The 27,386-nt window shown below is 40.4% G+C and overlaps 1 protein-coding gene across 6 annotated transcripts in view; it reads left to right on the forward strand.

The window, feature by feature from the left end:
• The window catches only part of PLCE1 (phospholipase C epsilon 1), a 315,034-nt gene that overhangs the window by 227,555 nt on the left and 60,093 nt on the right, over positions 1-27,386 (forward strand). For 4 of the 6 annotated variants that reach the window (XR_006787513.1, XM_045854082.1, XM_045854080.1 and 1 more), the window contains exons 5-11: positions 2,217-2,362; positions 7,286-7,544; positions 9,118-9,323; positions 16,236-16,911; positions 20,636-20,818; positions 24,051-24,168; positions 24,740-24,893. Coding sequence is in view for 5 of the 6 variants with exons in the window: in XM_045854082.1 (XP_045710038.1) it covers positions 2,217-2,362; positions 7,286-7,544; positions 9,118-9,323; positions 16,236-16,911; positions 20,636-20,818; positions 24,051-24,168; positions 24,740-24,893 (1,742 nt within the window). In the remaining variant the exon portion in view is untranslated. The remainder of the gene's footprint in view (positions 1-2,216; positions 2,363-7,285; positions 7,545-9,117; positions 9,324-16,235; positions 16,912-20,635; positions 20,819-24,050; positions 24,169-24,739; positions 24,894-27,386) is intronic. The other 2 variants (XM_045854085.1, XM_045854084.1) reach the window with 1 other exon arrangement.

A 27,386-nucleotide genomic window follows, 5' to 3' on the forward strand; every position in this document is an offset into this window, starting at 1 on the left:
TTTATGCATTGGGTGTCTTTAAGGAATCATTTTAACTCCATGAGTTCATTTTTATTTGTAAGGAGATGGGTTTGAATTTCTAGCTCAAAGAGTTGATGATTTTATGATTCTAAGTGTTTGCTGGTGACTTCCCACAGGAGGCTAGAGCTCATAAAAAACAAATCACTCTAATGGAAAAACTGGACAGAAGCACCAAGGGACACTCAGTCTCTATTGGCAAAATAATTTTTTTCTCAGGTAACCAACCAGGTGAAGGGACAAGGCATGGAGATAGCGAGCAAGGGCTTGCTTATAGCTGCAGGAGAGGGGTTGTCTCTGCAAATCCCAGAGGGATCTGTGTGCTTCAGGCAGTCCTGGGAGATTGGAATGAATGGTTATCTTTTTCCCAAGCAGCTCTAAATTCCGTGCAGGATGATCTGGACCAGGGCTTGTCCCTAGGGGTCTGATGCCAAATCATTCTCCTGATGTTGCATGAGGACCCAGTAAAGTCCAAAGCAGGTAGAGAGTAGAGGAGCATTGTCAGAGCCCACTGGGCTGGGCTGGGCCCACGGCTGGACAGTGACCCATCATATTTTTGCTTCAGCTGACTTCAGAAGGGAAGAGGCAGATTAGAACTGCAGTGCTCCTGGCTGGTACCAAAGCATAATCCTGTTTTATCACTGAAACTCCCTATTGCTACTATTTACCAATTTGTTCCTGTATAGGGAGAGGAGAAAGATGTTCAGCATCAGTCTCTTCTGTTCTGCTTTGTTCACTTCTTTCACTATTTTTGGTACTTCTCGGTATCTTTTCCTTTTATTCCAGCTCTGCCCTCTTACTGAGTGCTTAGAAGGATCTAACCAATGCCAAGTTGAAAGAAACCCTTTATCAGATGAAAGAGCACCAGACTAGATTTTAACATCAACAAGAATTGAGACCTGAGAAAAGTCACTTCTCCCATGAGCCATAGATTCCTGATCCGGAAAATGGGGTTGGACTGCCCTCTGTGGTTGCTGCCAACAATAAATGCCTTTCATTCCTATCCATTTACAGCAGTATGCTATGCACCTTGAACTCTTTTTCCTGCAGTTGTCATGTCATGAGTCACCATGAACTGTGTGCTCAGGCCTCATTCTCACTCAGGCCAGGGAAGTGATGGCCTCCCCACGTTTCAACACTGTTGCTGAACTAAGTGCAGTTAATGGTCCATGTGGGGTTAAGACAAAAGCTTTGGTTTGTTAAAAACTGAGCTTATCAGCCCAGATATTAACCAGAATGGAGAAAGTAACTTAAGTGAATGCTAGTGTCCAAGAACCAAAGGAGAGCTAGCAGCAAAATAATCTTAGAGATTAAGCAGAGGATTTTGAGGCTACATATCATAAAGGGGGTCTTAGTATTGGGTTGTTATTAAATATCATACTCTAGTCTGTGTAGTAGGAAAAAGCAAATCACATAAGAACAAATGAAGTCTGGAGCTGGAGAACATTAGAGTTTGTGTATACACATTAAACATTTAGCAAGTGGTTAGTAGTGCTGCCCCTGGGGCCCGCACCCAAGTTCAAATTCAGGCTTGACCACCTCTTTGTTTGGGGACCCTGAGCAAGCCTCTTAGGCCCTCTGTCCCTCAGTCTTCTCTATAAAATGAGGATAATAATAGTCCCTGACTCAGGATTATTGTGAGAGAAAAATGAGTTAACATATGTAAATGTTTAGAACAGTCCCTGGTTCATAGTAAGTGCAATGGAAGTATTCGTTCTTCTCATTATTGTTTAATCATTTGGGGAGCCTAATAGATCATGCATTTGTAAAAGATAGTTCAAAATATGCATTTTTATATTTTTTCATTTGATAGTATGTATTTCACTACTGATAAGTGCCTTCATTTATGGGCTAAGTGCACTGATTGCATTCAATCTTGCTTTCCATCAGTCAAATATACTTAAATCATTATCCTTAGGCCTTATTTTCTTACAGCTTCATGGAATTTTATGTACCAAGAGGGATTTTATGAATTGCCTTTCAGCCTCCTTATTTGTAAAATGAAGGTAAAGAATATGGAGAGCTTAAGTGACTTTGTCAGAATCCCTTTAGAGCATTAGTAGTCTCTTAGCTGGGTCCTTCATTTTCTAATACTAAACTGGTATTTAAAAAAAGAAAAACAGTTTTTTTGTGGAAAGAAATATTGATCAAGCTTCCAGAACATAGTTTCAGTCAATGCCCTTCTCTGCATTTTCCAGGTGAGCTCCTGGGTGACGTGGCTGATCCTCACGGCGGGCTCCATGGAGGAGAAACGGGAGGTCTTCTCATATTTGGTGCATGTGGCCAAATGCTGCTGGAACATGGGCAACTACAACACTGTCATGGAGTTCTTGGCTGGCCTCAGGTATCTGGGCACAGTTTCCCCTTACTAGTCAAATGGCACTGAACTAATTGCCCAAAACACAATTGGTAATGACCACCAATACAAATTATTCCATTAAGTACCCCTTGTTCTTGAGGGATTTCTTTAGCCTTTTATTGTATAACTTGAAAAGGAGTTTATATATTAATGATGTCTGAGAATCTCTGCCTTTTGGTTGGAGGTTGTTTTAAGGATACAGAGGAAATACATTATCCACTGGTAGCACCACAAGCCCTGCCCCTCCAGGATGCTGCAGAATTCAGCCCCCCTGGGCCATTCACAATCCCAGTTAGCTGTGTCTGCTCTGATCCCACGCTCTTGGCCAAGCTGAGTGAAATTACCTGGTTGAATAACTCTGTCAACCCCATCCCTGACCCCTGTCCTCCTCTTCCTGCCTTGTACACTTTACTGTTTCTCTGTCCACCTCTGCCTTATGAATTGCCCAAGCATTGTAAGCTCCCAACCATTGACTGCCCTGAGTGACAACATTGATAATAAGCATTCAGTAATTTTAGCTCTCATTTTTTTGAACACTTGACTATGTGTCAAGCATTAGACTAAGCACATTTCATGCATTAAATTTTTTAATTCTCAGAACAATTTTTTTGACGTAGATATCATTATTATTACCACTGTATACAAAAGAAGAAACTAATGTTAGCAGAAGTTAAATCATTCACCTCAGGTCACCTGGCATGGCTAGGGCATGAATACAGGCAGCCCTGATTTCAGAGTTCATGCCCTCCACCTCTGTGTTACTCTGTTCTTATGCCTTCTCCATCAAGCTAATAATAAGATCACCGTTCTGTCAACAAAGTCTCTCCTGTCTTATTCCCTTTCAAACTCGGTTACCTGGCATGAAGTAACTGCCCCTTACTCTTGTGGGGAAGAAGACCCTGAGTTGTCAAGTCAGAATAGCAAGGAATCAAATCCTGATTCCCCGTGGAATAGCTGTGTGATCTGAGTGAGTTACTTGACCTCACTGAGCCTCAGTTTCTACATCTGTAAAATGAGGATAATAATAAAAAGTACCCACCTCTTGACATAGAATTTAGTGAGATAATATATTTAGCAGGTATGGCTGGCATACAGTAAGTCTCTATAAAGACAACTGTCATTGTTATTGTCCGACATTCACCTTCCCAATGAGTTCTCAGTAGAAATAGATCTTGCTTCATAAAATTATCAAGATTTTCCTTTGATTCTCCAGTGATGGGATTCAGATTTGGGGGAGGAAAGGAAAATTCTCAAAGTTGGACTTCTTTTTGCCCTTTTGAACTTTCTTAACTAAGAATAAATTCATGTCATTGACATTTAAAATGGTCATACAAATGTGCCAGGTGTGGCTCAAAAGAAGGGAAAAATACAAAAACACTGGGAGAACAAGAAGCTATATATTTGATTCTCTTTGCATAGATTTTTCTTAAAGAACCTGTGTTACTTAAAAAAAAAGGATGCTCATATTGTGATAAAGCAGTTCTATTTTAATGATGCTCATCCTTCTGTGTTTGGCAAGTTGGTGCTTGCTGTGGGCTGGGACCTCACTTTCTTCTGGACGTCACTGTCCTCACAGCGTGGTGGCTGGCTCCCTCCAAAGTGAGTGACCCAAGAGAGCAAGGCAGAAGGTGCAGTGCTTTTTATGTCCTATTCAGATGCCATTTAATGGTCACTTCTGCCATGTTGTGCTGGCCACGTAGGACCTGCACTGGTTTGCTGTGGGTGGGACTGCATTGCACCAGGAGGTGTGGGTCACTGGGGGGCATCGTGGAGCCTGGCTGCTACACACCCTGTATTAGAGATTCTCCTGATACAAGAATGGCCTCAGAATGACCCATGGAAGGCTTAGTGAATGTGACTTTCAGACACAACTTAGTGTGAATTCAAAATCCAAAAAGGCCATAAAGCCAAGTGATCTCTTACATGAGGAAGAAGAATCAGACCAAGCTAAACCTCCCTGCTGGTCCCTGTGCATTTTGTTTTATACCCCAGATCCACTGCCATCTAGTTTCATGCTCCTATGTTTGGCTTAGAACTGAACTGGTCTTTACAAAAAGATGGCCAAAAGTATCAGATTTAAGAATTCTTTTGCTAGAAATGTATATTTAGGAGATAAGTTGCTAGGTGCTCTTATGATGGAATGCAGTGTGTACACCTTCAGGCTTGAAAATATTTAGACTATAAGTGATTTAATTACATCAAGGTAACTAAAGTTTTTTTCAAGCAATTAGATGGAAAGAGGAACAACCTTATTTAACAATGTCATTTAACACTGACCTTGGTTTTCTAATTGCATATTTTGCTTCCTTGAACTAAATTCTCTCTATTTTTTAAGGAAACGATTATAAATAAAAAGATTCACATATAACAATATTTATTCATTCATAGTGTCAGTTTAAAATAACCCAAATGAACAAGAGAAAAATGAAGGAACTAATATGATACATCCATACACTGGAATGTTATTTAGCCACCAAAAATGATGTTTATGAAAAAAAATTAATATTGGAAAACAAATATCATATGATACATAAAAAATACATAGTAATAAAGCCATCTATACTGAATAACCTCAGCAATATTTATAAGTCAAAATCTATAAAGTATTTATACAAGACAGACACAAATAGAATAAATACTGGAAGGAAATATACCTAATATTGTCTGTGGGTGGATTTTCTATATTTTTGGAATTTTTCAGATTTTCTATAATGAGCATCTAGTACCTTTATAGTCAAAAAGAGAAATAAAAGTTTTAAAATAATGTCAATTCTCAATCTATCAAAAAAACAATATTGATCTTTGCTGAGGTTTGTCTTTTGCTCCAAAGTGTAACATAGCTACTCTATTACTGAAAGGATAATCAAATAAGAGAACCATGTCTCATTAATTTATTCACTTTGCTTATTTTTTACCTCCTTTTTATTCCCAAAATAGGATTCTCACCAGCCCATAGGAAATCAGTTATAGGACTAGCTGGACTCAATGGGGTGAAATCAGAAAACAGTTTTCTTTTTCTGACCTCACTGTGTTTCAGACCTGCCTAATTGGCCCTCCCTCCCTCAGCTCTGGATTCCACCTTGGGAGAAACTATAACTTTCTCAGCCTCTTATGTGGTTAATAAGCTGTCTCATTCGCCTGTACAAATAGGTGTGGATGAATCTCAGAAACATACAGCTGTGCAAAAAAAACAGGTTGTCTGTGAGTGCCTACAGTGTGACACCATTTATATACAGTTTATAAAACACAAGCTGCTTGGTGATACATACATATGTTGGGAAAGTATAAAGACCTGTTAAGATCACTCAAGTCACAGCTGTGGTTCCCTTTGGGAAGGTAAGAGGACACGTGCTCACAGAGGAACCCACTGCGGCTTCGACCATATTACTAATGTTTTATTTGTTAAACTGAGAGGTTGGTATGTGGGTGTTTATCATGTGGTACTTCTTTGTCTTTTAGATATCTTATGTAGTACATAATGAATTTTCAATCCAGTCTGATACAAATCAAAACTGCAACCTCTCACTCAAGTTAAAGCTTTGCCCTTTCCCCACATTTCACAGCCCACCCAGTCTCAGATACCTGTAGCAGGGTAGGAAGAAATGGTTTGTCTCTTCTCTCCCTCTCCTTCCAACTCAATCCCTGCAGGAAAAGTGGACGGGAGAGGAAAGAAGGAAGGAGGGGGTAGAGGAAGCAGAGATCTTACTTGACTGGACCAGTTATAATCTGGGTTAGGTGCTTCCAAATGTGGGTTGCTTTGGGGGGTTCTCTCTAGTTATGCCCGCTAATGTCTCCCTAACCTTGTTCTATATGTACCTTTCAGTATACCCTCAGTATACCTCCCCGTATACCCTGGAGCCAGGTCTGGAGGTCTCGCCCTTCCAGACTCTTTCCTCTAGAGTCACTTCATTTATCAGGCAGGCCCTTCCAGATAGCTCATGTCCAACTGCCTGTCACAGTGTCTACTCCTGACTCGCAGGAGCATTCTGCATTTTGCCCTCTCAGATCTGCAGATGCAGAAAGAAGAACTTTCTGCCTCACATTGCCATTGGGCAGCTCCAGGCAGCCTCTCACTTCAGACTTTCTCACACAAGAGTCACACACCAGCCTCTGTGATCAACACACTGCCCAGGACACAGATCCGCCTCTCCAAAGAGGTTACTCGAAGACCCCGAACTTCGGGTGAATTCCTCCTCCTCGCAGTGTACTGGCAGTATTCCCACCTGGCTGCCCTAGTCCAGTTCCTCTATGGGCTGGTGGAGGCTGAGAGACCACTGAGGACAGAGCAGTTTCAGTGGTGCTTGTGACAGCCTGGTGCCTGTCTTTAGAAGGTGGGGACAATGTCACCTCTAGTTCTTACCAGCAATTCAAAACAGGAAAGCCCCATTTAACACCCTTTTATGCAAATAATACTTCAAGATAACATCCCTTAGAGTGGACCAGTGGGTTAATGTTAAAGCTGGATTCAGTAAAAGCAAAGAAGCTAAAGCAGGCTTCGTGTGTGTCACTGAGGGACTGGCGTTGTCCAGGGATAACATTTAAAAGATTGAGAGGAGTGGATGGACCACATTTTCTGCAGGCAACCCTCCACAAATATTTGTACAAACCACATTACTAGGCTTCCTGTTTGTCTATGGCTGCTAGGAAAGCTCAAACCCAAGTTCAGTGCCCACCTTCCAAAATTAACTCCTTCTATGTGTGTTTTGTTTATATCTGTCCTATTTAATTTTGTGTTTCAATTTATAAAAGTAATATAAAACATTATTTGGGAGATACGGAGCCTGAATAAATATTAAAACAGGGAGAAAGCAAGCCAAAACAACAAATTTGTATAGAATTTAGACTACTTACTGTAAACCATATTATTTCTCCGACGATCTGAAAAAAAATGTCATTTACTTGCAATAGATCAAGAAAAGTTTTAAAGATGTGGCAGTTTATGGACCAGTCTGACCTGGAGACCATGAGGAGCCTGAAGGACGCCATGGCTCAGCATGAGTCTTCCTGCGAGTACAAGAAGGTGGTGACACGGGCACTGCACATCCCCGGCTGTAAGGTGGTTCCGTTCTGCGGGGTGTTTCTGAAGGAGCTCTGTGAAGTACTAGACGGAGCCTCTGGCCTGGTGAAGCTCTGCCCAAGATACAATTCCCAAGAGGAAACTCTAGAGGTGAGGCCTCCTAAAATCCTCATGATGCAGAGTCGCCATTGTTCCCTGGCTCATCACTTACTGAAATGAGGAGGGATAACTTAGTGAACCCGGGTATCCGTTGTTTCTGTTGTGCTGGATAACAGTTGGGTCCTCGAAGGTTCCAGAGAAAAGAAAGCCAACTAGCACAGTTAAGGTAGCTTTAATGGGACAACATGAAGGTATGAGTGGAATTGGGTGTTGTTTTCTGATTTTATTTCTTTTTAAGATTGATGGTGTTTTCTTTTCTCTTATTGGGTGGGAATGTCTGGCTGCAGGAGACAAAATAAGTCAAGTGAAGTGAAAGTAATAACTTTCCTGAATCGGCAGAAGAAAAAATGTGGGGGAGTCAACAGTGCCTTCCTCTCATCCTTCAGGGGAGGGCGGGGGGAGCTGACAGTGCTGGAGAAGCTGGTCCCTCTTCTAAAGACAGGCTGCAGGCTCCTGCCCATGGCTGACTCAGTTTTCCCGACCTATTGCTTCTTGTTCCAGACTCCCAGAGAGGAGATGACCATGTGAGCTTTGCCCCAGGGCATTGGGCACTGGAGAGGAAGGACACTGAGAAACTGAAGAAGATAAGGAAACTTCCCTGTATGGGGTTTAGAAATGAAAGGAAGAACTAAACTGGGGGGAACTTTATGGTGAATTTTGAGGAGTCCCATACCTGGAAGTCCCACACCCAAATCTAGGGTCATTCTCACTATGGTGATAGTACTCACTGTTACACACACACTCACCCACATACACCCCTTCTCGGTGGCATGGGGAAGACTCTTCTAAAACTGAGCCTCTTCTGTATCACCTGGGAACAAAGGCATCGCCTGGTATCAGGGAGACTTCAGAGCCCTGGATGGGCATAGTCAACACTACCAGCTTATATGATACAGCTCTCCAGCTTATATGATACATCTCTCCAGCTTATATGAAAGGAATGAAAGTGCAAGAAATGAAGGAGAAAGCTGAAAGCAAGTCCCCCACACCACACCCACACCAACTCCCTTGTGCTTTGGAAGGAGAGAATGCCACATCTCAGGGCCCAGCTGTGGTGAGGTGATGGGGAAAACTTCCTGACCACATACAGACAATAAGAGCTTAAAACACTACCAGGGAGCCTTGGCATTGCCATAGGACATATGGGAAAAAAAGCAAAACGTCACCTTTCTTGGTGATTTTTATCTGGTTCCACAGCACAGTATACTTGTTCGTGGTTTTTCTCAATTCTCACTGCAAGGATAAAATAACCCTGCCCTTCCTCCGTAAAGTAGCTAATCTCCCGAGGGAACCTTGGAATAATATTGCTTTTTGTGTTTTCAATTCAAAGTAGAGTGTTGGTTCCTAGAGGGACTAAAGTTGTCTTAGTGGAAACAACAGTAAGTTTTGATATTTTATGTGGCGAAAGAGAAAAATGTTTTTCCTGGAGGTTCTCCCCTTCCAATGAAATAGGCACAAATACCATTATTTATGACTATTATGATTTCATTTCCTTAGCTGAGTAGGTTATTCAGACGTATTATATAAAGTCATAATAACAAACTCTCGATGTATTTTTCTGTAGTTTGTAGCTGACTACAGTGGACAAGATAATTTTTTACAACGCGTGGGACAAAATGGCTTAAAGAATTCGGAGAAAGAATCCACCGTCAACAGCATCTTTCAGGTCATCCGGAGCTGCAGCCGGAGTCTGGAGACAGAGGACGAGGACAGCGCCAGTGAAGGGAACAGCTCTAGGAAAAACTCCTTGAAGGATAAAGCTCGATGCCAGTAAGTTCTGCATTTTAACAAGAGGGAGGATGCTCATTGCTGCTTTTTCCCACTTCAGTTGGTTTCGGATAGACACCTGATAAAAACCCACTGCCTTTATCAGTAGGCCATGCTTCTTGATCTTCAGTCTTTACCAATTCTGAATTAGAATTTATCTTTTGAATTTCACTGCCTTGTTCTAAAATTACTGTTTATAATTTAACTTCTTGCCACTGGTTAGCCCTATAAAGGAAACTAGGGCTACTCTGCCATGTCTAAAAATTCAACCAATAAAATTTCAGGATTAGAACCATGATCTCTTGTTCATTTCACAGATTCTATAAAAAATGGTTTTTACTAATCACTGAGTAGAACACAGGGGCAGGTATTAACATATTTTTAATTGAAATATAGCGATTTAGTAAGGGTGAAGTGAGACATTGATCAGTATTTTTTGCAGCTTCTCCCAACCTCTGGGTGATCCCGGGTAGTCAGGGAGCTCTTACTTTCAGAAACTCGGCTCTGTGAGGTGGCGGCCTCAGCTTTGCAAATGTTCAGTTGTTCCAATTGCTGTTCATCCTCAGGCATTGCAACCCAGCCAGATGTGCTTACCCGCAACCAAATGAGAAAACAGAAACCAGTGGTCTTGGGCACGCATTGCTTCTCTTCAAGGCCATTTACTTATAGTCTAGCTTAACTCACTGTCCCAGCAAGGAGGAATCCTTTAGCACCTCCAAAACTATTAGGTCTACTGGCTTTGACATCTTTTACCAAGAAAGGTTTTATTTGTAGTCAGCATTCACGAGTCAGACCTTGCAGTTGTCTTAGAGTCCTTATACACACGTGTGTTTGCAAGACATTGCTGTTTGTTCTGCAGAGCCTCCCCTGATTGTCTCTCTGTGTGTGAGCCTACGGTGGCAGGGGTGACTGTGGACAGTGTTTTCAGAAAAGAATTTCTTTGGAATTGGAGTACTAGATACTTAGAGTTGGTGGTGAACACAGAAATGAGTGCCTTGTATCTGAATCTCTAATGCTATTATAAGAAGGTAAAGGTATAGACCCAATTTCTCCAAAGTATACAGTATTAGTTTATCACATAGTGTAGCTAGGGGTAGGGAGGACCATCTACAAATAAGCATGTGTCTGTACCAGAAGCATCTGATAGCCATTTGAGTCCTTCACCTATATATACCTCTATTTATGTGTCTATATATGTATCTATGTATATATCTCCCTCCTTCCACAAAAGAGTTTGTAGATGCTTATGAGAGTGAGTATAAATAATTGAAGTTATTAAGCAAAGCAAGTTGGGAAAAAAAATACTGTCATTTATAGTGACTGAATTTTGTTCTGGGATCCTGAGTGGCCAAAGAAAGAGGGAATCATGATTTATCACAAGTTTCACATTATTTGTAAGAAAAATCAAACAGATGTTTGGGATAATGAACCTTTTCTTCATACTGAGATATGGCCCAAATTCCTTCCTTAAATCGTACTATAAGAGAAAGCATCCTCCCCAAATAGATAAAATAATGAATTTCATATGGCTTTTTCAATAATAACTGCCACTTGTTTGGGGGCGGGGTATTAATTAAAAGTGTCAACCTTTCCAAAATACTTTTAGGAGTGTTACCTTTGGTTGAGCTTCAGAGACCCAGGCCCCGAGCTTCCCCTTTACCATCTTTTCCTTTTTGTTGTGGTTCCTTTAAGATATAAGTTTTTTTACCTGTTCCTGTCATCTCTCATAAAATTCTTATTTCCAGTTTTTTTCTTATGCTCTTGTGACCTTCCTAATTGTTTTATCATCCACATGCTAAGAACATTTCTCTTCCACTTCCCATTTTCCAGACCCTGCGCTCTTAAAAGGCAGGGGGAGAAAGCACAAAAATGCAAATATTTCTTTTACAAAACCTGTGAAGCTATATTGAAATGCTCACGTTGAAACCTGTGTGTCAGTATTGGTAATACTCTCCTTACCCCGTGTGACTGCTCCTCGGAGATGAAGCACTAAACACACGAAGTGGGAGCGAGGTGGGTGTTGAACAGAATTCACTGAAACCATACCTGCAAGCACTGTTTCTGGGTCCTGGGAACCCATTCCTGATCCAGAGCCTCGTAGCAACTTCATAAATACAATCCTGACAATACTAACGTTAGTAACATTTAACATGTTATTACTTATTGATAGTTACTTTTTAAGAAACACTGTCCTAATATCTTACATATGTTAAATTATTTAATCCTCCCAAGAAGTTCCATTTTACTCAGGATCTCACGCCCAGCAGGGCTAAGCTTTAACCTCAGGATGACTGGCTCCACACACCACCCAGATATAATTTAGAAGCTGCCTGTTGTTGAGGGAACTGCTAGGTTAATTAAAAGCAAGAATTTGCCAGAGGCAGGTTTGAAACTCTGGATTTTGTTACAGGGAACAGCTGTAGTTAGTCCTTTGGAAAAGGTGTACATTTTCTTCCATCTAACAAAATTACTTTAGGCTTATCACTTGATGAATTATGTTCATGTAATCATATTAGCTTTGTAGGAAGTAATGAACACTTATTAAGAAAAGACACTTGTCCCCTAATATAATATTTTCATCAGGGAACATTAGAAAAATGTTTGTCCATCAGTTCATGGTTTCTAATTGAAAGATGCTACAGAACCGCTTCTGGGATCAGGTACAGACTTTCTTTCTCTTTTTATTCCTTAAAACATTTGACCTAAGTTTGACAAGGTAGTTTCTTCACTGGTAAACCACATATTTGACATTTGGTTAATGTTATTTGGTTCCTAAATAAATCTTTAAGTTCCATCTTACTTCTTTTTGTAAACCCACAGAAACTTGTCTCCTGCAAGGGTCAGGCACAGAGTGTGTAAAACTCACTATAGGATCCAAGAGATAAAGCTACTGGTTTCCTTCTTGAAAGGAACTTACTTCCTTACAGGCAGTTGTCAGTTTTATCTGGGCATTAGTCCCTGGGAGAATGCTTTTTAGTGGAATTATTAATGCTAAGCATTAGTTCTCTCTGTGTTCTAAAACAGAAACTGACGCTACAAAAGACAGCATCTGCTCTCTCCCAGCTCACATCGTCTCTAAGCAGCAGAAATGGGCTCCAGAAGAGCCTTTTAATTTTTCTTTCCAGACATTATTTTTTATAATCCTTATAGGTTTTTTTTTTACTGGAAAAATACTTGATTTAGTTCAGAATTCAAATTAAACAGAATTTGGGAAACACCATTTTTCATGCTAAATTAAAATCACAAGTTCTGTGTCCAGATTAACATATGTTGTATTTCATCAGTACTGACACTCATCAGTTGAATTTTTTTTGTACTTAAAAAGAAAAGTAGGACATGGAGAATGTGGAAGTGGTTCCAAAGAAAGGAAATAAAAAGATTAAAGGGCTTGGATATGACTTAAAGGAAGCCCCTCTAGAGGAACAGCTGCGCTGATGTAGCCTCGGGAAAGGAAGTGGGGAAGAAGTGGGAGGGATGAAACCTCAGTCTCCCTAATTTAATCATAGTGATATACTGTACTGAGCCAGACACTGTGCTGAGTGCTTTACAACAACTATCTTATTTGAGCTTCGCCATTAATCTCTGAAATGGGCAGTGCCTTTCTGCCATTAACAGTCAGGTAAAGTTGAGTGATTTCACTAGGTCACACAGCGAACAGGTGGCGGAGCTGCACAGTAAACCCAGCGTGATTCCAGAGGGCATGTTTCTAATCACCATGCTTTATGTGGGAAGCGTGGGCATAAGTATTATACATACGAGGACATAAGTATTGGTTTTCTGTTGTTACTAAGAGCAATTTCAGAAGGATGGAGCTAAGTTAGACACAAAGGACTCTTTTTTCTTTCTTTCTTCACTTTTTTATGTTGAAATGGAACATTAAGTGCATAAAATAGAATGTATTTTTGTACATAGCAACCAGATCTTAACTTCTAACATTCTTCAATAAAAGAAAGCAAAGCTCCTTGGAGAAATGGTGGATTCTAGGACTGGGGTAGGAAATACACAAGTGAGCCTGGAACATCTTGTTACGCCAGAAAGTAAAGAAGTGCTAAAAACACACACATAGACATACACAACAATGAGGTTATAGCAAAAGCATACAAGAGTCAACTGCAGAAGCTCCTGGTGGCCAATTTGAGCAACAAAATTAATTGGCATTAGATTAAAACCCAAAGTATTAAATAAATATTAATGACTTCATATATATAAATGATAAGCAAACAAAGGGGAAGAAGAGATAATCTCCCAAGCAGAAGAATTCCAAATAACTTATTAGATTTTCTGCCCTCTGTGAGATAGAGCCTAACTGCTTATTCCTTAAATGTGGGCTGTGCCTGGTGACTTCCTTCCAAAAAGGACAGTACAGAAAGGAGGAGTTTTTTTAAGTCACTTTACAGTGACACGTGCCCAACGCTCCCTCAGCCAGGTCAACATCAATAGGGGTAAGTCATGTTGACAGTACATTCCCTGGATACAATGTGGTGAGAATGGAGTCTTCCTCTGTGGTCTTCCTGCCCAGAACCTCGAACCCTAGTCCAATTATAAGAAATATATCAAGCAAATTCTAATTCTACAAAATACCTGACCAGTGCCTCTCAAAACTGTCAAGATCATCAAAAACAAGGTGAGTCTGCAAAACTGTCATATATAAGAGTTTAAAGAAACAGGACAACTAGTGTAAATGTAATGTGGTGTCCTGGATGGAGTCCTGGAACAGAAAGAAGACAAAGGTAAAAAACTAAGGAAGTCTAAACAAAGTATGGACTTGCATGAATAATACTGTATCAGTATTAGTTCATGAATTGTGTCAAATATGCCATCCTAAGATAAGATGTTAATAATAGAGAAAAGTGGATGTGGGGTATACTATCTTTGTAATTTCTTTACACATTTATAACTATTCTAAAATTTAAAGTTTTTTAAAAAGTAATGCATTTGGCCCTGGCTGGTGTGGCTCAGTGGATTGAGCACTGGCCTGCCAACCAAAGGGTTGCTGGTTTGATTCCTAGTCAGGGCACATGGCTGGGTTGTGGGCCAGGTCCCCAGTAGGGGGCACACAAGAGGCAACCACATGCTGATGTTTCTCTCCCTCTCTTTCTCCCTCACTTCCCTTCTCTCTAAAAATAAATGAGTAAAATCTTTAAAACAAATAAAAATGAATGTGTTTGAATAATTATCAAGTAAATATGTGCGTAACTACCATCTAGAGTGAAAACATTGCCAGTACCCATAAAACCTTTTTGTTTCCTTCTTAATTATGTCACCAGTTTTCCTCCTAGAGGAAAATTCACTGCTGTAAATTTTGTGATAGTGCATCCTGCTTTTCTTTATAACTTTACCACTGTTATGCATTTCTACATAGTATAGTTTTTCCTGGTTTGGAAGTGACATGTACATTAATATAGTATTTATTCTTGTGTGTCTTGCTTAAGATTTGTCTATGTTGTTGCATATAGTTAGCTATTGTGTGTTATTTCCATTGCTGTGCAGAATTACTTTGTATGAATATATCACATTTTATTTATACATTTTATTGTTGCTGCACATTTGGGTTGTTTCCAGTGTTTCCAGTGTGGATCATCTGAAAGGGATATTTTGACCATGAGCTTTGTGAGATTCCCTGTAGGTTTCTTTTCTTTTTTTAAGAATATCTATTTATGTGAGGCAAGGAGGAAGAACCTGCTGTTTGAAAGCAGGTGTGGGATCTTGCTCAGGGACTAGGATCTAGACTGAGTCCAAGAAGCCCAGTGCTGCTGCTCACACTTTGCCAAGAGGCAGTAGGCTGCCCAGTGCCATGAGTCGATGAGAATGTTCCTTCCCAGACACGTATGGACCAGCTCTTTCCCAATTTTACTCACCTCTTTGCTATGTTTATGGATCAAACAACAGAAACCTTTATCTTGCTAACCATTCCTCATTCTTTGCAGAGAATGAGTCTGTCTCAGGCATGTTCCTACGAAGGTGGCCAGATAGAAAGGAGGCAATAAAGTTACCCTTGCCTTCCCCCCAGATTCTTCTGGCCCACCACCAGGGCTGTATTTCCCAATAGCTGTCATTGAATTTTTCATTATTTTTTAAAAGATTTTATTTATTTACTTATTTTTAGAGAGAGGGTAAGGAAGAAAGAGAGAGAAACATGTGTGCACGAGATACATCAATTGGTTGCCTCTTGCATGTCCCCAACTAGGGACCTGACCCACAGCCCAGGCATGTGCCCAGACTGGGAATCATACTGGCAACCCCTCGGTTTGTGGGACAATGTCCAACCCACTGAGTCATACCAGTTAGAGTTTATTGTATTTTATTTTTAACAGAAGCTCTTATCAAGCCAGCTTATTAAGTCTTATTTTTGCCTATTTTAGCACCATTATATTCAGGTCGTGAGTTTTGTTAATGATCAAGTAGAAGGCAAGCAAACCTAGTGAAGAAGATCCCAGACTAAGGAGTCAGACAGACCAGAATCCTGCCTTGGGTAGGCGTCTTCTAAGCTGGGTAACCTGGAACAAACTACTTACCCCTTCTGAACCTCTGATATCCTCATAGGTTAAAAAGAAAAAAAAGTAAGAAATCTTACTTTACAAGTAGATCAAATTAAGTGAAAAAATGTATATAAAATATTTAACACATTTCATGACACAGAGAAAATAAATACATAATGAAGGTTATTGTTATTGATATTAAAAATACAACTAATCTATTATGCCTATGATCACAATATTGCTAAATATGCTAAATATAAGGCTTTGGAATACAGCTATAAAAATTACTTTATGGATTTTAGCATTTTTATATTTCCTATGCTAATTTCACTTCATAGTGTAACAAAAATTATGTCTAGCATCAGTGAAAGGCAGGCTCTGTGTTGTTCTCACTTCTGGTTATAAAACAGACCAAATTTGTTTCTCTTTCCATTAGGTTTATAATTGGAGATTTGCTGGATACGGAAAGTGACATCTTTGAGCAGCCCAAAGAATGGGACCCTCATGGATTAGAAGAGCCACAGAAGGCCTTTGACCATGGGACGGAGCTCATCCCGTGGTACGTCCTGTCCATCCGAGCTGATGTGCACCAGTTCCTGCTGCAGGGGGCCACGGTTATCCACTATGACCAGGACACACACCTCTCAGCCCGCTGCTTCCTCCAGCTCCAGCCTGACAATAGCACTTTGACCTGGATAAAGCCCACCACTGCCTCCCCAGCCAGCGCTAAAGCAAAACTTGGTGTGCTTAGTAATACATCTGAACCTGGCAAATTCCCATTATTGGGCAACGCTGGATTAAGTGGCCTTGTGGAGGGGGTCTTGGATCTGTTTTCAGCAAAGGCTGTGTACATGGGACACCCTAGCATTGATATACACACTGTGTGTGTTCAGAACAAACTGAGTAATGTGTTTCTCTCAGAGACCGGTGTGACACTGCTCTATGGGCTTCAGACCACTGACAATAGATTATTGCACTTTGTGGCACCGAAGCACACAGCTAAGATGCTCTTCAGCGGGTTGTTGGAACTCACTAGAGCTGTGAGAAAGATGAGGAAGTTCCCTGACCAAAGACAACAGTGGCTGCGGAAACAATATGTCAGCCTCTATCAGGTAAGGGTACAGCCTCCCCTCCTCCCTCAATAGCATATTCTCAAGATATAAATGGTGTAAGAACACACTTGGCAACTAGACCATCAGGGCTCATTCTCTCAGCTCTGTCACTTCCTGCCTGAGTGATAGTGAGCAGCCTTTACTTAACCTCTCTGTGCTCAGTTTCTTATCTCCAAAGTGAGAATAACAGCAATACCCACTCATAGGGTAGCTGTAAGGTTTCATTTAGTTAATATATGTAAAGCCATCATGTAAATTCATATGTATAAAAAATAGTGGCTTCTTGTATCTGGAAAGAAACCAGTTAATTTAAAAGCATTTTCACTTAAAGTTTCCACTGAAAACATTGTAATCTGAATACTTTTGTTATTAATTAGGAACTAACTGATACATTGGAAACCCTCAGTTTGGGAATAAAAATCCTGCTTTATCACCTAATATGCTACGTGACTCTCAGAGAGTTATTTAACTCTGTGTTTCTAACTATAGCACTTTTAATGTCAAAAGAAACTTCCCCACACAACAGGAGCTAACTCACACATGGAGTTCTGCCTAAGCTGGTTTGTAGTGGCAGCAGCCCTTAGAAGGTAGTGTCTCACAGTGGGCTGCTGAAACTGAGTTTCTCATTAACCCTAAATTATCAGGTACTGTAACAGCACCCCCCCACCCCCCGACCTTGCACCGTGTTCAGGACTAGCAGCAGGACTGGGCTGAAGGAGGTGGTGATGGGAGACACCATGCTTTTGAAGGGAGGAGGGCAGAGATGGGAAAGTGAGTCATACACCCTGCCCCGAGGCCGCACTGTGGCTAGCATTGTCCAATGAGTTGTATCAAAGTATTCAGTTTTTCTTTTTTATGCTTTTCTATCTTTGGGGAAAAATTTATCTTTACTAGCGTCACAGAATAAATAGAATTATGACTTAAATTAATAAAATGACTGATTTTATGTATTTTTCACAGTTCTAACATGTTTCCAACAAGTGAAAACATTTCTCCTCTGGGATGTTAGTAGCAACGCATATAATGTCCCTTCTTTCTCCTTTCTCCATATCCATGCAACACTTTTGAGGAGGATCATACCTGAATAAGTAACTTGATTAATTGATTAAGCAGCACTTAGGCCTCCATACACAATTGTGCTGATGCTGTACAACACAATACCAGTTTTAGTGAACTCATCTAAACTGGAAACCAAACACCTGCCTCCCGTCTGCTTCACAGGGAGCCCTCAGTGCAGTCAGATGCCTGGAAGAAAAGTCTTCAGGAGCTATTATGAATATTGATTTTTAATAACAGTCATTCCATAGCCTTCTAATCTAAGATCATGAAAATCCATTCAACTTGGCCATAAAGCAAAGTCTTTGAGCTCAGTTACAACCATCACAAAACCTATGTGATTTATTTGCTCCATTTCCTTCCCAAGCGTATAGCATAAAGTAACTGAATTAACCCATTAAGTGTACTTGGTTTCTCATTTACCCTGTCAACCTTCAGTTTTTGCTGAAGGAGGCACCAGCTGAAACCATGAACAGTGTATGAGAAGAGGTAAGAGGTGCTGCTAGGACAAAGACACAGGAAGTGACCTGGAACAGACTCAGTCCTACCCAGCTATACCCCTCCCTTCTCCCCACCATGTCCCCATCCCTCCACCCCTGCTTGGAACTAAGTGCTTAGAGTGTAAAGGCAGAACAATTCCATGTATCTCTGTCACTCCTGAAAACATAGGTGATGTTCTTCCTCAAACACTGGTTTTATCTTATTTTATTCTCACCTGAGGACACTTTTTCATCACTTTTAGAGAGAGAGGAAGGGAGAGAAAGAAATGTCAATTGATTACTGCCCGTACACTCCTGGACCCAGGATCATATGTGTCCCAACAGGAGCTCAGACACACAACCTAGGTATGTGCCCTGACTGGGAATCGAACCTGCAACCTTTCCATTATGGGATGATGCTCCAACCAACTGAGCCACACTGGCCAGGGCAAAACTCTTTTCTACGTGAGCTACCTAGGAAGATAGGCACCATGTCTTCCAAACAGAATTAAGATTTTTTTTTTTTTAGTGAAAAAGGTCCACAAACTGACCATTTTCCTATCATACAGACCGTTTCTCACTGTCTCAGGGAACATCAAAACAATGCTATTTTGGTACTTGGAGAACAGTAGGTCAACCAGGGGTCTCCAAACCCCAGGCTGCTGCCAATACCAATCCATGGTGTGTTATGAACCAGACATACAACAGGAGGTGAGCGGCAGGCATGTGAGCGAATATTGGCTCACAATACCAGAGCTCCACCTCCTCTCTCCCCACCTCCTCCTCCCAGCCCCATCTGTGGAAAAGTTGTCTTCCATGAAACCAGTCCCTGGTGGCAAAAAAAGTTGGGGACTGGTAGGCATCATGCTAGATGCCCCTCTTGGTGACTTATAACAAGGCTTAGCTCATTTAATACTCTGATAAGTCCCAAGTACAAAAGAAACCTATTTAAATGTACATAGAAGTTGACAAAATTTATGAAAATTCTAGAGTTCTTACAAAATTATATTAATGGCCCTAAAAGAGTAGTTCTTTGTTTCCTAGTTTGGGAAGGGTGTGTATAGAAAATAATATTTCTAACATTGAAGTCCTCTTGTGTGATGAACACATGTGAAATTATTTTCAAATACAAGTATTTTAGCACTAGTAAATGCAAATCGGTATAATGGAAATAGTAACAGGAAATAACGCAAAAGACAAGAAGAAATAGTAGCATTTGTAATGAAGCCTAGAGCCAAGTGCATTTACAACCACTTCTTTGGAACTACAAAGGAGAATTAGCCTTAAAAGTCTGCAGAAAATAAAGACAGTAAATAGAAAGTAATTTTAAAAGAGCCCTTTGATACAACCTGTTAACTATCAATATCTTTAATTCATATGCAACTGTTTATAGTTTTATTAACTGGCTTTCCTGACTTATAGAGAGAATTTTTTACCATTATTAATTGAACATTTATTATTTAATTCAATAAATAAATAAATCTTTGTTACTACTCACTGCATGTTAAATTTAGTTGTCTTAGGAGAAGCAGCTGTTTATTAGAGATCATTGCCTGCCCTTCGAATATGTTTTTGCTGCTCACAGCATCAAAATATGCATGGTGTTCTGAGTCCCTTGGGCTCTCTATTTTTGGATTTTAGTCACTCGAGAGGATGGCAGCCCAAACTATTTGAAATGCTCCCCAGAGCCCTCCAAAGTGAATTTTAGGTATGCCACATATTTCAAGTCAGACTATCCCAAGCATCAAACTCTGTGGAAATACACAAAAAGTGGTACAATAACAAATAGGATTGATTTTAAATAGGTTCATACACACACATACAACCCACCCCTGAAAGTCCTCCAGAGCCCTAATCTGCAAAATACATCTTATCTTAATGAATTTTTTTACAGTGATAATTCTAAAACATAACCCCTAAAACTGGAAGGGAACATTTTTTTTGTTAATCCCAGTTGAACATGGCCCTGTTAAAGCTCATCACTGGAACTCAAGAGGGATGTGACTGGGACTCTAGAGGATGTGATGAAATCCCCAACAAAGAGTCCCAACAATTAGAAAACAGGGCCACTTGGGTGGGCCAGCTTGTAGTTCTTCTACAGCTGCCTGGGGATTTACTGGAAGCCATGAATATGTTTACTTCCTCCTTGCTTGCTGTCCCCTTTTGTTCAGCATGTGTTGTTTTTACAGGAGGATGGACGGTATGAAGGCCCCACTTTGGCTCACTCTGTGGAGCTGTTTGGTGGCAGACGGTGGAGCACTCGAAACCCTAGCCCTGGGACATCTGCAAAGAGTGGCGAGAAGCCCAACATGCAGAGGAACAACACCTTGGGCATCAGCACTACCAAGAAAAAGAAGAAAATCCTTATGAGGGTAGAGTGTTACTTGTTTATTAAGCATTACACCAAATCATCCAAGACCATCAATGTATGTTCTACATCACCATAAACAATTTTAGGTCATTTGGTTTGGGGATAGGATGAGGTATAAAACAAATGAAGTGGAAGGGCTTACCAAGTACCTCCTGGATGCCAGTCCCATTACCAGGAACCGAGTCAAAACCAGGAAAAAGTCAGGGCCCATAGAGGGACACAGACATGTTGACCAACACAGTGAGATCTAATAAATCATTGTCAAGCAGCCTGCAAAGTGCTGTAGGAGCAGAGAGAAGGAAGATACAGGACTGAGAGGCAGGCAGGGAAGACTTCACTGAGAAGTTGACAGATGGGTCTTAAAAGTTGCATAGGAATTTACCAAACAGACAACACAGGGAAAAGCATCCAGGCAAATGAGGCATCAGAGAAGCATGAAAGATTCAGCTTGCTCAGGGAACCACATGTAGTTCTGGGTCATTCTCCAAGCTAGAGCAGGGACTCTGTTAGGGGCAAGGAAAGGCTAGAAAGGAATGGGATCATATTATGAAGGTCTTAGAGGACCTACTAAATGATGTGGAACACAATTTAAAATATATTATCAAGAGAAAAAAGCCCTGGCTGGTGTAGCTCAGTGGATTGAGCGCGGGCTTGCGAACCAAAGTGTCGCAGGTTTGATTCCCAGCCAGGGTACATTCCTGGGTTGTAGGCCATAACCCCCAGCAACCACACATTGTTGTTTCTCTCTCTCTCTCTCTCTATCTCCCTCCCTTCCCTCTCCAAAAATAAAGAAATAAAATCTTTAAAAAAGAGAGAGAAAAAAACAAAATGTTCATCCACAAATGAAGAAGAAAGAAAAGGTGCTATACCGCCACACTACCCCTGTACAGCTGATCCTCCACAGAGGGCAGAGGTTCTTGGTCAGTGGTCACAGCCAGTCCTTGCAGCTGATTAGCTGGGTAAATCCCTCCCATTGACCTGATTCCCAACAGCAATCAAGGCTCAACTACAAGAGGAAGTTGTACTCAGCCCACACAAAGGGCACACCTTTAGTACTGAACTTGGGTGATAGGGGAGGCTGTGCCACTGAATCCTACAGGACACCTACTACACTAGGTCATGCTACCAAAATAGGGAGTTATAGCAGCTCTACCTAGTACATAGAAACAAATGCGGGGAAGCTGCCAGAATGAGGAAACAATGAAATATGGCCCAAATGAAAGAATAGATCAAAACCCCAGAAAAAGAACTAAACAAACTGGAGATAAGCAATCTGTCAGATGCAAAGTTCAAAAGCCTGTTTATAAGGATGCTCAAGGAACTTAGTGAGGATCTCAACAGCATAAAAAAGATCCAGTTAGAAATGAAGGATACACCAATTGAAATAAATAACAATTTATAGGGAAGCAACAGTTGAGTGGATGAAGCCGAGAATCAAATCAATGATTTGGAACATAAAGAAGCAAAAAACAACTAATCAGAACAAGAAGAAAAAAGATTCCAAAAAAACAAGGATAGTGTAAGCAGTCTCTGGGGCAACTTCAAGCATTCCAACATTTGCATCATAGAGGTGCCAGAAGGAGAAGAGAAAGAGTAAGAAATTGAAAATCTATTTGAAAAAAGTAATGAAAGAAAAATTCCCTAATTTGGTGAAGAAAATAGACATGCAAGTCCAGGAAGCACAGAGAGTCCCAAACAAGATGGATGCAAAAAGGCCCACATTAAGACACATGATAATTAAAATACCAAAGGTTAAAGATAAAGAGAATCTTAAAAGCAGCAAGAGAAAAGCAGTCGGTTACCTACAGGGTAACTCCCATAAGACTGTCTGCTGATTTCTCAAACAAACTTTCCAGACCAGAAGGGACTGGCAAGAAATACTCAAAGTCATGAAAAGCAGGGACCTACAGCCAAGATTGCTCTACCCAACAAAGCTATCATTCAGAATTGAAAGGCAGATAAAGAGCTTCCCAGGAAAGAAAAAAAAACTAAAGAAGTTCCTCATCACAAATCATTATTATGTGAAATGCTAAAGGGACTTATTTAAGAAAAAGAGGATCTAAACTGTGAACAGTAAAATGGCAACAAATATGTATCTATCAACAATTCTAAAAAATAAACTAAGCAAACAAGAACAGAGAGAGAATCATGGATTACAGAGGGCATTTTTATGGTTGCCAGATGAGAGGGAGAATGGGTGAAGTGGTGAGGGGATTAAGAAGTACAAATAGGTAGTTACAGCATAGCCACGTGGATATAAAGTACAATAGAGGAAATGGAGTGGCCTGAGAACTTACGCGCATGACCCATGTACATGAACAATGGTGTGGGGATTGCCTGAGGGAGTGGGGAGTACTGGGTAGAGGGGGGGAAAGGGGGAGAAATTGGAACAACTATAATACCATAATCAATAAAATATAATTAAGGAAAAAGAAAAGAAACAGGGCTATATACATACAATGAAATATTATTCAATTTGAAAAATGAAGGAAATTCTTTTGTATGCTACAACATGGGTGAGCCTTAAGGACATTGCCCTAAATGAAGGAAGCCAGTCACATAAGGACCAATACTGCATGATTCCACCTGTATGAGGTACCTGGAGTGGTCAAACACTTAGAAACTGAAAGTAGAATAGTGGTGTCCAGGAACTGGGGGAAAAGGGAGAAATGGGAGTTGTTGAATGAGTGTAGAGTCTCAGTTTTATAAGGTGAGAATGTTCTAGAGATCTGTTGCACAAGAAGCTACATGTAGGTAGCACTACACTACTGTACTCTTAAAGATGGTTAAGATGGTAAATTTTATGTCATGCCTTTTATCACAATAAATACACATGTATTTATCACTATTACATATTTCATTATATGCATTATCACCATAACATGATGATATATTTTCTCCATGGTTACCTAGAAAAAGTGTCACTCTTTGCAGATGGAAAACCTTTGATACCTAAGTTGAATTTTATCTGCTTTGTAATTGTCTGGACATGGAGATTCCAGGGTCATGTGCCTCCTTTCATGGGCCCCCTCCCCTGAGGAGTGCTGCTTTGGGGACAAATGGGGTAATGTTGTTCCATGAGAGTACTTAGCCTTCACATGGGTCTTTAGTGGCTTCACCAGGGGGAGGCAGCCTTGCAGGTGGGTCTATCAGAAAATCAGGACCAGTCCGAACTAAAGCAGTGATGGGAGAGAAATGCAGAATGAGAAACGTTGTGTGTTTTGTGTTCCCAGGGGGAGAGCGGAGAGGCGACCGACGATGAGATGGCCACCCGAAAGGCCAAAGTGCACAAAGAGTGTCGGAGCTGGAGTGGTTCTGACCCTCAAGACATTAATGAACAAGAAGAATCAGGTAGAGCAGCAGCATATTCACAGCTGAAGCTTTTTTGAGGGAAAAATATGCATTTGGGTTTAAATTGTGATTTAAGGATGGTGGGCATTCTTAACATTCTTTATCCTGTTAAATACACTTACTTTTGTTTTAACTAGATGATGGAACCCAAAAGGTATTTCTGCAAGCACAGTGTACTTAGAAGAAAATTCTCATTACTTAACTTGCCATTATTAACAGGGAATATTAGCTATACAGATACAATTTGATGAGTCACACATGTGATTCTGAACCACAGCTGGATATTAGAGCTTTTAAAAAAACATGTGGATGCCTTGGCCACACCCCACGTGGTTCGGATGCTGTGGCTGGGATCTGTACGTTTTAAGCTCCCAGGTAATCCTCATGTGCACCTGGGTTGAGAACCCACCAGACGAGTCCGTTCTTCAGAACACTTGGATGCTCCCTGTGTAGAAATTGCCTGTACAGAGTGATTTGCTCAGACATTCAGAAGCATCTTTGGTTTTTATTTGATTTCTGAGGGAACGTGTAATTGGGATCATTGTCTCTTTTCTGTCTGTCCCTCTCACAGAGGTGAATGCCATCACAAGCCCGCCTAATCTTCTCCCTTCCAGAAGAGCCCACTCTCTGACCACGGCTGGGTCCCCTAACTTGGCTGCTGGGACGCCATCTCCCATCAGGCCAGTGTCCTCCCCTGTGCTGTCTTCAAACAAGAGCCTGTCCAGGTGGGGCCTTAACATGATGAAGCAGAAGGACGCTTCACGTCACTCGAGTTGTGTAGCAGGGGGGCTTCTCCCAGTGCCCTGTGAAAGACTGTCTCAACGTTTGACTTAACAATTACACTGAGAACTGAAAGACCCCAAATTTTTTAATGCTTTTAATTTTCTTTATTTTTTACTCCCATCTTCTCATATTACTATAATTGCTTCTAATTATGTGACACACCAACCCTTCAAAGGCCAATAGTAATAATGAACCTGACCCGAGATTCTCCAAATTAGCACTGTCCAGTATAGTAGCCACTGGCCACAGCGGAGGAAGTGGCTATTTAAATTAATAAAATAAAATGCAGTTCCTCAGTCACACTAACCACATCAAAAGTGTCTCATAGCCACAGTGGCTTGTGGCTACTATACTGAACAGTGCAGATACAGAATATTTCTATCATTGAAAAAAGTTATATTGAATGGCACTGCTAAGTGAAGAATAAGTTAAGTTTTAAAGTAAGCTGCTTGGCCCTTTGCTAATAGGTAAAATATATTTAACACTCTTCTCATATGTAACATATACATGTGTAGAGAAATGAATGTATTTTATAGCAATTTGGATATGTTTAGATAATTTCAAAGCTGGCATTATAGTAAATTATTTCATAAGGTCCATGCAAATTACACATTTGAAACAACACCCACCCTCTCAGAAGAAATAATATTAAAATGAAAATCCTACAAAGGAATCAGAGTGCCACACCATCTTCCACCCCACACTGAAGTTTCAGAAATGCAGAGATTCCAGACAGATCCAAGATAAAACAGGCACTCTACTTTATCAAAAAGAAGGGTGGGAGGAGGAAGTGGGTCCGTGCAGACATTGGCTTTGGAAACATTAATTACACACATACACACTACAGCAAATCATTTTTAAAAGGGAAGCATTCTTTTACACTTGTGAATAATGGACATAATAAGTTATGTGTTATACATTGGGAACTATATACTTGGTGAAACTGGGTCAAGGGTACATGGGAAATCTTTGTGTCACTCTTGCAACTTTTCTGTAAGTTTAGGTGTAACACAGTTAAAAGCTACAAAGAATCAGAATTCTGCATACTATATTTCAGCCTATACAGTATCCCAGGTAAATAAAATAGCCAAATACCTGGGATTAACCCGCCTTTCCCTTTATTTTAGTCATTCGTGAGCAGGAGAAGGAAGGACAGAGTAATGGAGGAAACTCTTGTTAAAGAGGTAGAAGTAGAGAAACTAACATGTCAGATGCAAGACCACAGGGCCTCCTGGGAGGGCAAGGGCCACAGCCCACCAAGTATTTGAAAAGAAAGAAAAGACAAGGCAGGAGAAGGAAAATCAGCCCAAATGCTGTTCAAGGAGAAAGCAAGACTGAGGGAAAGGGTGGGCAAATGGAGTTTCCTGAAGTCAGAGGAAGTGGGTGCCTACAGGCAGTGGCTGAACCGGGGACTAGAAAGAGGACAGAGAATTACTTGTTCAAATGCAAATGATAAACCACTTCACCGGGCCTTCTTCCTCTTCCTGAAACTCCACCGTCTGTTTCCCGTGGAGGGTCTATATTCTTTCCCTCAAAATAATATAAATCTAGCCTTTAGTAATACTCTAAACCTTCAGATGTCAACACAAAATAATTTTCCATGAGTAAACGTTATTAGCAGGATTGAGGGTAAACAGGCAATTCATTACAGTATTCTCTATACTTTCTTATATATTGAAGTATTTCTAAAGTGAAAAATAAAAGACAAAAACAAAAATAAAAGAAAGAGAAAGATACTGTTCACTGATTTGGTGAACAACCAGCCAAAACATTTCTCATACTTCCCTGTCAGGGAACCAGTGTAGAAAGTGAAAAAATGTTGTGAAATAACCGGCCTGAATTTTTTATCTAGTTGACAGATATTTTTATATTGAATGGATACATTCTTGGCAGGTGCAAATATAATCCTAGATAGAGTTGGCTTATTGCCATTCTTAATATTTTTCTGACTCACATTTTCCATTAGTATTAAAAACCCTTCCCTGTTTTTATCTAAGAACTCATTAAAAGAGGAAAAAGAGAAGACACTGATACATTCAAGATATTCTTAAATGTGTTTCTGTAATTCAGAATATAGGGGAAAACATGCATAATTTTCTTCAGGTTATAACTGAGTAATTTGGGGCTCTTTTTTAAATGATTTTTCTTCAAAGACACTAAATTTACATTTTTCTCCAATTAACCTGTGATTTCAAAGAACTGTTTTGATTAGTAGAAGTATATTAACCTCAACTTTATACCCTCATTAAATAGACTGTAAACATGAAGTGGTTTCAGTGTATAATGTTTTATATCTGACATAATATAGATTAATTTTGAGAGAAATGGAAATAGCCTCCACCTATGACTTGCAATCCACCGCTCTGGTCCTGTTGCTCACCAGAGAGTGTCCATTAGGGCAGAATGAGGGAAGCGGCCTCGTTCTGTCTGTCAAG

The sequence above is a fragment of the Phyllostomus hastatus genome, unplaced genomic scaffold (genome assembly GCF_019186645.2).
Source record: "Phyllostomus hastatus isolate PE091 unplaced genomic scaffold, TTU_PhHast_1.1 phas_scaffold_1066, whole genome shotgun sequence".
Taxonomy (NCBI): Eukaryota; Metazoa; Chordata; class Mammalia; order Chiroptera; family Phyllostomidae; genus Phyllostomus; species Phyllostomus hastatus.